This window comes from Xenopus laevis, chromosome 7S, assembly GCF_017654675.1.
Source record: "Xenopus laevis strain J_2021 chromosome 7S, Xenopus_laevis_v10.1, whole genome shotgun sequence".
Classification (NCBI taxonomy): domain Eukaryota; kingdom Metazoa; phylum Chordata; class Amphibia; order Anura; family Pipidae; genus Xenopus; species Xenopus laevis.
In genome coordinates, this window is record NC_054384.1 from 97422781 (window position 1) to 97434423 (window position 11643).

At 40.3% G+C, this 11643-nt stretch overlaps 1 protein-coding gene across 1 annotated transcript; it reads left to right on the forward strand.

The window, feature by feature from the left end:
* Positions 1 to 250: 250 nt before the first annotated feature.
* Positions 251 to 8942, forward strand: fut2.S (fucosyltransferase 2 S homeolog). Its single transcript, XM_018228443.2, has 2 exons — positions 251 to 409; positions 7819 to 8942. The coding sequence occupies exon 2, from the start codon at positions 7835 to 7837 to the stop codon at positions 8861 to 8863; it is 1029 nt and encodes a 342-aa protein (XP_018083932.1). The 5' UTR covers positions 251 to 409; positions 7819 to 7834; the 3' UTR covers positions 8864 to 8942.
* Positions 8943 to 11643: the final 2701 nt, after the last annotated feature.

Sequence of the window (11643 nt, forward strand, 5' to 3'; positions counted from 1 at the left end):
TATTCAGGATTTACCTGAAGAAAGTGGTATCTGATCCAAGTGTAACATGAATACATTTTTCTTTTGTTGTGTCTACCTTTTATTCTATGTCCACAGAGAGCTCTGTTGGAAATGTATTGTTCTTTGGTGAACTGTAATCCAGGAAAATATTATTGGTGCAGAACAGAACCACACCTTTGCTCGTTCCCTCCCTGAAACTCTCCTTGTCCTACTTACTGTACCTGTCACAGGTCACTCCCTCTCCATTTGAAGAAGCAGCAGGCAGTTGTACAGCTGACGATGGCACAGGCACGGCATTCAAATGACAGTTTACACATCAGGCTAAGCACATAAACGTGCTAGTGCAAACCTTAGCAACGAGAACACCTCCTCTAGGAAGCACAACAATTTTTATTATAGATTAAACAAGGTAAGTCCCTTCCGCTTTACAGCTTCTGACACTTCTTCCAATTCCACTTCTTCCACTGGTTCATGTGATTTTCATTTGGGCAGCTAGAATATTTACTGTGCATTGGGTAAAGGTGCAACACCAAGGGGCAGATTTACTAAGGGTCGTATCTCGAAGTGAAAAAATATCAAATTGCAATAGTTCGATATTCGAAGTCGAAGTTTTGTTGATCGAATACGGCCATATTCGATCGAAGTAAAATCGTTTGTTCGATCGATTGATTCGAACGATTCAAAGTATTTAATCGATCGATCGAACAATTTAAAAACCTTCGACTTCAAAAAAATATTGGCTATAGGTTCTAGGAGGTCCCCATAGGCCAGCGGTCCCCAACCAGTAGCTCGTGAGCAACATGTTGCTCTCCAACCCCTTGTATGTTGCTCCCAGTGGCCTCAAAGCAGGAGCTTATTTTTGAATTCCAGGTTTGGAGGCAAGTTTTGGTTGTATAAAAACCAGGTGCACTGTCAAACAAAGCCTCAATGTAGGTTGACAATCTACATAAGGGCTACTAAATGGCCAATCACAGCACCTATTTGGCATCCCAAGAACATTTTTCATGCTAATGTTGCTCCCCACCACCTTTTACTTCTGAATGTTGCTCATGGGTTCAAAAGGTTGGGGATCCCTGCCATAGGCTATCATAGCAATTGGGCAGGTTTAAGGTGGCGAAGTGGCGAAGTAGAAGTTTTTTAAAGAGACAGTACTTTCGATTTTCGAATGGTCGAATAATCAACGTTATACCAATTTGAAACGAAGTTGAAGTCAAATTTGGCCTATTCGATGGTCAAAGTACCCAAAAATTACTTTGAAATTCAAAGTTTTTGAATTCGAAAACTCATTTCGCATTCACTTCGACTCTTAGTAAATGTGCCCCCCAAATACAGCACCAGATGGATATGGTAATATCCTGGTTCCAATGTGTACATGAAAAGTAGCAGAGTGTTGTACCATGTTAGCCAAAACAGAAAAAATGGAGAGTACGTGGGAATAATAGTCTTTGGCAAGGGGCTGTGGGATAGCAGGTATAGTAGGGAGAGATGGTGCCTATAGTAACAGTGGGATAATAGTCTCTGGGAAGGGAGTGTGACTGTGGGATAGCAGGTATAGGAGGGAGAGATGGTGCCTATAGTAACAGTGGGATAATAGTCTCTGGGAAGGGAGTGTGACTGTGGGAGAGATGGTGCCTATAGTAACAGTGGGATAATAGTCTCTGGGAAGGGAGTGTGACTGTGGGATAGCAGGTATAGTAGGGAGAGATGGTGCCTATAGTAACAGTGGATAATAGTCTCTGGGAAGGGAGTGTGACTGTGGAATAGCAGGTATAGTAGGGAGAGATGGTGCCTATAGTAACAGTGGGATAATAGTCTCTGGGAAGGGAGTGTGACTGTGGGATAGCAGGTATAGTGGGGAGAGATGGTGCCTATAGTAACAGTGGATAATAATCTCTGGGAAGGGAGTGTGACTGTGGGAGAGCAGGTATAGTAGGGAGAGATGGTGCCTATAGTAACAGTGGGATAATAGTCTCTGGGAAGGGAGTGTGACTGTGGGATAGCAGGTATAGTAGGGAGAGATGGTGCCTATAGTAACAGTGGATAATAGTCTCTGGGAAGGGAGTGTGACTGTGGGATAGCAGGTATAGTAGGGAGAGATGGTCCCTATAGTAACAGTGGATAATAGTCTCTGGGAAGGGACTTTGGCTGTGGGATAGCAGGTATAGTAGGGAGAGATGATACCTATAGTAACAGTGGATAATAGTCTCTGGGAAGGGAGTGTGACTGTGGGATAGCAGGTATAGTAGGGAGAGATGGAGCCTATAGTAACAGTGGGATAATAGTCTCTGGGAAGGGAGTGTGACTGTGGGATAGCAGGTATAGTAGGGAGAGATGTGTCTATAGTAACAGTGGATAATAGTCTCTGGGAAGGGAGTGTGACTGTGGGATAGCAGGTATAGTAGGGAGAGATGGTGCCTATAGTAACAGTGGATAATAGTCTCTGGGAAGGGAGTGTGACTGTGGGATAGCAGGTATAGTAGGGAGAGATGGTGCCTATAGTAACAGTGGATAATAGTCTCTGGGAAGGGAGTGTGACTGTGGGATAGCAGGTATAGTAGGGAGAGATGGTGCCTATAGTAACAGTGGGATAATAGTCTCTTGGAAGGGACTTTGGCTTTGGGATAGCAGGTATACTTCAAAAGGTGAAATGTAAGTTTTGCAATTGTACTCCCTGCATTACCTTCCTTTAGACTTGAGGAAAAGAAGTTTCATATGAAGCAGTGTAGGTGGTTCTGTCAGGTGATGTTGTGATGGCTGATTCTCATAATGCTTTTAAAGGGTATGTCAACCCAAAACATATTTTTGTGCCTTATAAAAGAAAAAATAATTCCAAGCAACTTTGCAATATACATTCATTACATGGTTTTTAGTTACGTGTATATGTATTGCTATTAAAAGCAGTGTTTGTCCATCCCTGTCTATTCTCTGCACTGGTGGCTCAGACTGTTAATACAATATAAGACAAGGAGCTGATTAACAGACCTGTCTTTGCTGGGGACTAATGCTATGGGCTCCTGCTTCTCTCAGACTGAAAAAATACACCGGCTAACAACCACTGGAGCCAGCAGCCTGTGTGCCCATACATGTGCCAAAGATTGTTTAAAAAGTAGCAAGCATGTCTAAAGCAACTGCTTTCAATGCTGATTTTTTTTTTTTTAACGTATATTGGAAAGTTGCTTAGAATTATGTTTTCTTTTTTTGGGCAAATTTTTATTTTGGGCTTGACTTGACCTTTAAGATTTCCTGGATATTTTTGTACATTTTTTAATCCTTTTTTGGTGCACTTTCAAATAAAACATTTCATTCAGTGTTTTATAGAGATGTCGCGAACTGTTCGCCGGCGAACTTGTTCGCGCGAACATCGGGTGTTCGCGCTCGCCGGAAGTTCGCGAACGTCGCGCGACGTTCGCCATTTTGGGTTCGCCATTGTTGGCGCTTTTTTTTGCCCTCTCACCCCAGACCAGCAGGTACATGGCAGCCAATCAGGAAGCTCTCCCCTGGACCACTCCCCTTCCCTATAAAAACCGAAGCCCTGCAGCGTTTTTTCACTCTGCCTGTGTGTGCTGAAGAGATAGTGTAGGGAGAGAGCTGCTGCCTGTTAGTGATTTCAGGGACAGTTGAAAGTTTGCTGGCTAGTAATCGTTTTGATACTGCTCTGTTATTGGAGGGACAGAAGTCTGCAGGGGTTTGAGGGACATTTTAGCTTAGGTAGCTTTGCTGGCTAGTAATCTACCTTCTACTGCAGTGCTCTGTATGTAGCTGCAGTGGGCAGCTGTCCTGCTTCTGATCTCATCTGCTGACTGCTGCAATAACAGTAGTCCTTGTAAGGACTGCTTTTATTTATTTTTTGTTGTTTTACTACTACTACTACTACTACTACTACTATAAGAGCCCAGTGCTATTAGTCTAGCAGTGTTGGGGAGTGGGACTGGTGTGCTAATCTGCTGCTCCTAGTAGTTCAGCAGCACCAACTTTAATTTTTTTTTTTTAATATTCATTTTTTTTTTATTTTACTTTTTTTTATTTTACTACCGCTGTAGTAGTGTATAAGTTGACCTTTTAGGCATTATTTGCCCTGTAGGCATTATTTGCACACTGTTTTCTTCAACCCGCCATCGAGCTGTGTGACCTTGTTCCCATTCTGTCTAAATATCCATAATATTACCGTCTCCAGAAAAAACACCGGAGTCACTTTTTTCAAGCAATATTCATATATTTTACGTAATCCGTATCCACCGCTGTAGTAGTGTATACGTTGGCCTTGTAGGCATTATTTGCACACTGTTTTCTTCAACCCGCCATCGAGCTGTGTGACCTTGTTCCCATTCTGTCTAAATATCCATAATATTACCGTCTCCAGAAAAAACACCGGAGTCACTTTTTTCAAGCAGCCATAATATATTTACGTAATCCGTATCCACCGCTGTAGTAGTGTATACGTTGGCCTTGTAGGCATTATTTGCACACTGTTTTCTTCAACCCGCCATCGAGCTGTGTGACCTTGTTCCCATTCTGTCTAAATATCCATAATATTACCGTCTCCAGAAAAAACACCGGAGTCACTTTTTTCAAGCAGCCATAATATATTTTACGTAATCCGTATCCACCGCTGTAGTAGTGTATACGTTGGCCTTGTAGGCATTATTTGCACACTGTTTTTTTCAACCCGCCATCGAGCTGTGTGACCTTGTTCCCATTCTGTCTAAATATCCATAATATTACCGTCTCCAGAAAAAACACCGGAGTCACTTTTTTCAAGCAGCCATAATATATTTTACGTAATCCGTATCCACCGCTGTAGTAGTGTATACGTTGGCCTTGTAGGCATTATTTGCACACTGTTTTCTTCAACCCGCCATCGAGCTGTGTGACCTTGTTCACATTTTGTCTAAATATTGATAATATTATCGTCTCTAGAAAAACCACTTGAGTTACTTTTTTTCAAGCAGCATTCATATATTTTACGTAATCCGTATCCACCGCTGTAGTAGTGTATACGTTGACCTTGTAGGCATTGTTTGCCCAGTTTTTTGGCCACAGCCACTGAAGCACAGAGGCCAGAAAAAATATGCCATATAAATGCTGAAAATAGTCATTTTTTGCCATACGTTGACTCAACGTATATGGCAAAAAATGACTATTTTCAGCATTTATGTGGCATATTTTTTCTGGCAACTGTGCTTCAGTGGCTGCAACCAAAAAAACTGGGCAAACAATGTCTACAAGGTCAACGTATGGCGAAAAATTACTATTTTCAGCATTTATATGGCATATTTTTTCTGGCAACTGTGCTTCAGTGGCTGCGTCCAAAAAAACTGGGCAAACAATGTCTACAAGGTCAACGTATGGCGAAAAATGACTATTTTCAGCATTTATATGGCATATTTTTTCTGGCAACTGTGCTTCAGTGGCTGCGTCCAAAAAAACTGGGCAAACAATGCCTACAAGGTCAACGTATGGCAGTTGTTTAAAGAGAACAGTAGATTACTAGCCAGCAAAGCTACCTAAGCTAAAATGTCCCTCAAATCCCTGCAGACTTCTGTCCCTCCAATACAGAGCAGTATCAAGCAGATTACTAGCCAGCAAACTTACTATCATCTGTCCCTGAAATCACTAACAGCTCTCCCCCTACACTATCTCTTCCAAGCACACACAGGCAGATTTTTCAGATACATTTTTGCCCTTGATCCCCCTCTGGCATGCCACTGTCCAGGTCGTTGCACCCTTTAAACAACTTTAAAATCATTTTTCTGGCCAGAAATGTCTTTTCTAGATGTTAAAGTTCGCCTTCCCATTGAAGTCTATGGGGTTCGCGAACCGTTCGCGAACCGCTCGCATTTTTGCGCAAGTTCGCGAATATGTTCGCGAACTTTTTTTCCGACGTTCGCTACATCCCTAGTGTTTTATTTCCCTTTCCTTGTCAATGGAATGCAAAAAGTTTATGCAGTGCTCATGAGACACCCTGATGTGTCAGTAGGGGGCAGATTTATTAAGGGTCGAAGTGAATTCGAGGGAATTTTCGAAGTAAAAAAATTAGAAATTCGAAGTCATTTTTTTGGATACTTCGACCATCGAATAGGATACTACGACTTCGACTTCCAATTCGATTCAAAGTAAAATCGTTCGAATATTCGACCATTCGATAATCGAAGTACTGTCTCTTTAAAAAAACTTCGACTTCGATATTCAAATATTTTGAGTTTTTGTCATTCGGACTTTAATAAATAACCCCCTATAGTTCTACCAGGAAGGACAGTTAGGTGGTTATGCCATAAAATGCACTAAAGGGCAGATTTATCAATACTTCAATACTTCGCCAAATTAAACCTGCCGAAGTGCTATGTTAGCCTATGGGGACCTTCTAGAGTATTTTTCTAAGTTTTTTGAAGTCGAAGAAAAATCGTTCGTTCGATCGATCGATGAAATAGTTCGAATCGTTAGATTTTTATTGATTTTACTTCGATCGCAAATGACCAAATACGATGTAAAAAAAGTTCGACTTCGATATTCGAAGTCGAAGTATTCCAATTCGATGGCCGAATTTCGAAGCTTTTTCTACTTCGAAATTCGACCCTTGATAAATCTGCCCCTATCTGTCATATGTAGAATGTTTCCTTATTAAATTGACAGAAAGAAGCCCCCCAGCAGGCTAGAGTATTTTGAACACTATGGGGGTTATTTATCTAATTTTTTTCTGAAATATACTCAGACCAAATCCGCATAGGTTATTTCCCCTCATTTCAATAGATTTTCCTGAAAATTTCCTGTGCAGAAAAAAACTCGGAAAAATTGTGAAAAATTTTTGCATGAAAACTCTGGTTGTTTTGAATTTTTGCACGAAACCCAGCGCAGATCAGGATATCTTGTGGACTTTTCGCATTGATTTATATACAACCTTGGCAGGTCTGAGATTCGGATTCAGACTTTTTCCCTCCATGGGGTATAATAAATACCGAATTAGAGATTTTTTTTTACTAAAAATGTTATATTAAAAAAACTCAAATGTTTTGAGTTTTTGTCATTCGGACTTTAATAAATAACCCCCATTAGTTCTACCAGGACAGTTAGGTGGTTATGTAATAAAATGCACTAAAGTGCAGATTTATCAAGGGTTGAATTAAAAATTTGAATTCAAAATTTTAATTTTCTTATGGTCAAAACTGTTACATTTGACTAGGGAGTTATTCAAATTGAATTTGAGTTGTTGAAAAAAATTCAAATTCAAGATTTATCATACTCTGGCCCTTTATGAACCCAATTTTGACTATTCGCCACCTAAAACCTGCCAAATTGCCGTTTAAGTCAAAGGGAGACATCCAGGGATCAATTTGGAGTTGTTTGCAGCCTTCCTGACGTTCGAGTTTTTTTCAGAGAAAAAACTCGAATCAAATTTGATTCAAATTTGATTCGCGTTTTCGGGGTCGATTAAATTCATCCGAGTTTGAAAAATTAGATTTTCTAAATACATTTCGATTGGTCGAATTTCGAATTTATGGGCATTTAGGGGAGATTTAAAAACTCACATGAATTCGAAATCCGATCTCTGATAAATGCGCCTCCCCGTGTGCCTGGGGCTGAAAACCCATAGCAACCAGTCATCAGGTTGCATTGATTGGTCACCAGTTTAAAAGCAAACATCTGATTGGTTGCTATGAGTTACTGCTCCTGGGCAGACTTTCTGCCTCATATGATATATGGGGGTTTATGATCAAATTGTCCCTTTTGGACAGTTTCCTTTGAATGTAAATGTAAAAAGTAGATTTAGTGGCTATTAACAGCATATATGTTTCATAATAACTTCATTTTTTTTTTTTGCAGCTCCATCAGGGGGAAGATGACAACCCGTAAGTTTTGGATCTTTGCCTTGGTTGTAGTCATCTTCATTGGGAATATGTCTTATTTTTACTTTAACAAAATCAAAGTCAGTACACTTATGGAATTCATCCAAAGAAGTGATCAAGAAAACTCTTCAGAGACCCAGGCAGCCACCGTCCATCCACTTACTGGCATGTGGACTGTAGGCCCCTCGGGTCGGCTAGGAAACCTCATGGGGCAGTACGCAACACTCTATGCACTTGCCAAACTCAATGGCCACCAGGCCTATATCACGCAAAATATGCATAATCAGCTGTCAAAAATATTTAAAATCAAGTTGCCTGTCATTAATGATGAAGCTGTCAGTCGTATAAAGTGGAGAAACTATTGGCTCCACGACTGGATGTCACCAGATTACTATATCATACAAGGGGAATATGTTCGATTCACTGGCTACCCTTGCTCCTTTACCTTCTACGACCACATACGGAATGAGATCCTCGAGGAATTTACATTCCTTGACTATGTTAAAGAAGAATCCTATGCCTACCTCGACAAAGTCAGGGGAGATCAGAAAAATGTTACGTTTGTTGGGATCCACGTCCGCAGGGGGGACTACGTTCATGTAATGCCCAATACATGGAAGGGGGTGATTGCAGACAAGGGGTACTTGGATAAAGCTACAGACTACTTCAGAAAAAAGTATGAGAACCCCTTGTTTATAGTAACCAGCAATGGAATGGCTTGGTGCAAGGAGAATATGAACAATTCAAGAGGGGATATTCACTTTGCTGGAGATGGTCAAGAAGGTTCTCCTGGGCGGGATTTTGCTCTCTTGGCCCATTGTAACCACACTATAATGACTATAGGTACTTTTGGGGTCTGGGCTGGATATTTGGTAGGGGGTGAAACTATCTACCTTGATAAGTACGTTTTGCCGGATTCCCCGTTCCTAAAAGTGTTTAAGTACGAAGCTACTTTTCTTCCCGAGTGGATTGGGATTCCTGCCGACCTCTCGCCCCTTCTTGGGAAGAAGGACGGACAATAAACGGCCAGATTGGCTCTTGCAGTTCATTGGGAATGGTAACTGCATCCTAGGTTACCTTGAAACAACCATTGTTACCTCATTCAAGGTTCCTAGAGATACGAATGCAACTTTTGCACTCTGCACTTGTTACTATGTGTCTACTGTAGGGAGGGAGAGATTAACATGCACTTACTAATATTACAAGGGCCAATCCAGAGATACTGAAACCCAGTTTGCTATACTGCTATACTGAAAAGTACTAAATACTGGGTTTCACTGCCCCAACAGCTGTATCCATTGCACCTAACAGATGACTACCCACTGTCCTTCAGGCCTGGACTGGCAGCCAGAGGGTCTGCTGTAAAATGCCATAGACTATCACTATTAGGCTGGTAGCATACCTCCCAACTGTCCCATTTTCTGCAGGTCCCGATTTTGACAGCTTAGCCCGCAGTCCCAGGTTTTTTTTTGATCTTTGATCTTCTGCATTGACATCAGAAAAAGATTTAAATGTTTCTGAAACTTATTTTAAAAAATAGGCTTTTTGGTAGAGAGCCTAGAACATGTTGCACCTGCTTTCAAATTACATTTGCAACAATTTAAGATAAGCAAAGATACAATTGTAATGATTTAAGATAAGCAGGTCTCTTTGGAGAACTGAGACTCAAGGCTTAGAGGACAATTTAATCTTCATTAGCAAAACTGTTATAACACATAAAACCCTACCCTAAAACTCCCAGAAATGTGTTCAAACATTCATTACCTGCCAAATTTTGTAAAATGGTCCTGGTAATTAGGGGTGTGGCCATAAAATGGGCAGGGTCAAAAATGTCACCACCCTACGTGCTGCAGATCTTTTTGACCCTCATTCCAGGTTTCAAATGTTGGGAGGTATGTGGTAGGGGCAGCATATACTGAAATGCCAGGGCCTATTTTGAATCCCAGTCTGTGTCTGTTGTCCTTTAAAACAGATATCAGGAGGCACATTTATCAAGGGTCGAATTTCGAATTCATGTGAGTTTTTTTTAAATTTTCTCCATCAAACTTGATTGTAGTTTTTTCTCAGAAAAAAACCCTCAAATGTTAGGAAGCCTGCAAACATCTCCAAATTGATCCCTGCACCTCTCCCATTGACTTAAACTGTAATGTGGCAGGTTTTAGGTGGCGAATAGTCGAATTCTTAAATGGCCAGACTATAATAAAATCTCAAAATTTTTTTAATTTTTTAAAAAACTTGAATCAAAATTGGATAACTCCCTAGTCAAATTTGACAGTTTTGACCGTAAAAAAATAAAATAAAATTTGAATTTCAATTCAACCCTTGATAAATCTGCCCCTTAGTATTGTCATTAATTTAACTGTGGGCCCCAGAGGCCCTAGTAGGATACTGATCGCAACCCTGTAGCCGAAGCACCATCTGGGACTCAATCCAGTACTGCCTAGAATTGTATGGGGATATTTAACATATCACATCTTTCAGTCCATACGTGTAAACTTTCTCAGATATGATGATCATTGTCTCTGTAAAAATAACAGAGAGATTAAGATATGCTGAGTTCACCTTATTTAACTTTATTTTAGTATGAGGAAATGCCTTTCCATGGAAATGTGAATTATGATTTTATCTATACTAATAAGAAATATAAGTATGTGAAACCTTGTACAGTCCCAAGTTCTACTGGCCTCGTGGCCTTGCTTTGTATTCCCAGTACTTTTATACCTGTACAGTCCAGGTATCATATGGTACTCGCTGCCCATCCACCTCATTTCTCCCTACAATAAGCCACTTTATCTTAATTGCACTACATGGCCAGTACAGGGATTACTCTGAGCATCTATCTGCCTGTTCGTTGATGTCTGTTATTTACAACCAACAATCTGTATTAGGCATATTTAACAAAATGGGCATTGGCTGAAAACTTAAAGGAACAGTAACACCAAAAAAAAAAATATATAAAAAAATATAAGGTTTACGGTAGGGTTATACAGTGTGTCCATTCATATGAATAAACAGGTTTATGATAGGCTGTCAGCTCTGGCAGTGGATGCTGGGAGCTTTGCTTTATAATAGCGATGGGCAGCAGGTTGCCATCTAGTTATTATAGTCTAGCTGGGTCTGGGAATTATAGTTTGACAACCTTGTAGGAAGCAGGTCTGGCAGCCATACAATGATGTATTTATTTGCTAATCACTATTTGTATAGGGGGATGATTTTTGCACCCCTACCCCAAGAAGTGTCCTACATATTATTTTTCAATATGGGGGGAAACTGTCAGAGGCTGAAGGAGTTAATCTGTTAACATTCCACATGTTTTTTCATTTTGCTTTATTTATATTCTAGTATCGTTGTCAGTGGTATATGTTGTCCGGGCTATTGGCCATGTTTGTTCAGGTGATAAACTAGTGTTTGATTTACAGGATCTTTAATAAATATGTTTCTCAAAATCGAATTATTTGTTTGCTTTTTAACCATATTTTTTGATATTTTAGCAGGACAAAAGCCACAAACATTTGCACCAGGTCTAGTAACTCAGCCAGTAAGATGTGATCAGGTGATTCGTAATTACTACTAGCTAGTTGGTTAGGTTGCTAGACTTAGTGCAACCAATGTGATTTTTTTTTTTTTTTCATTACGCTCTAATTCATCTTTTATTGCAGGTACTTACATTTTTTTCCTGCTGCAAACAACTCACTCATGCCATGAGCAGAGTCCTATTATAGGAACATGGGGGCCTGTGCCTCTGGTGGTGGCTCTCATCTTCCTATATTTAAAACAATGCATAAATTAAAAAAAATCCCCC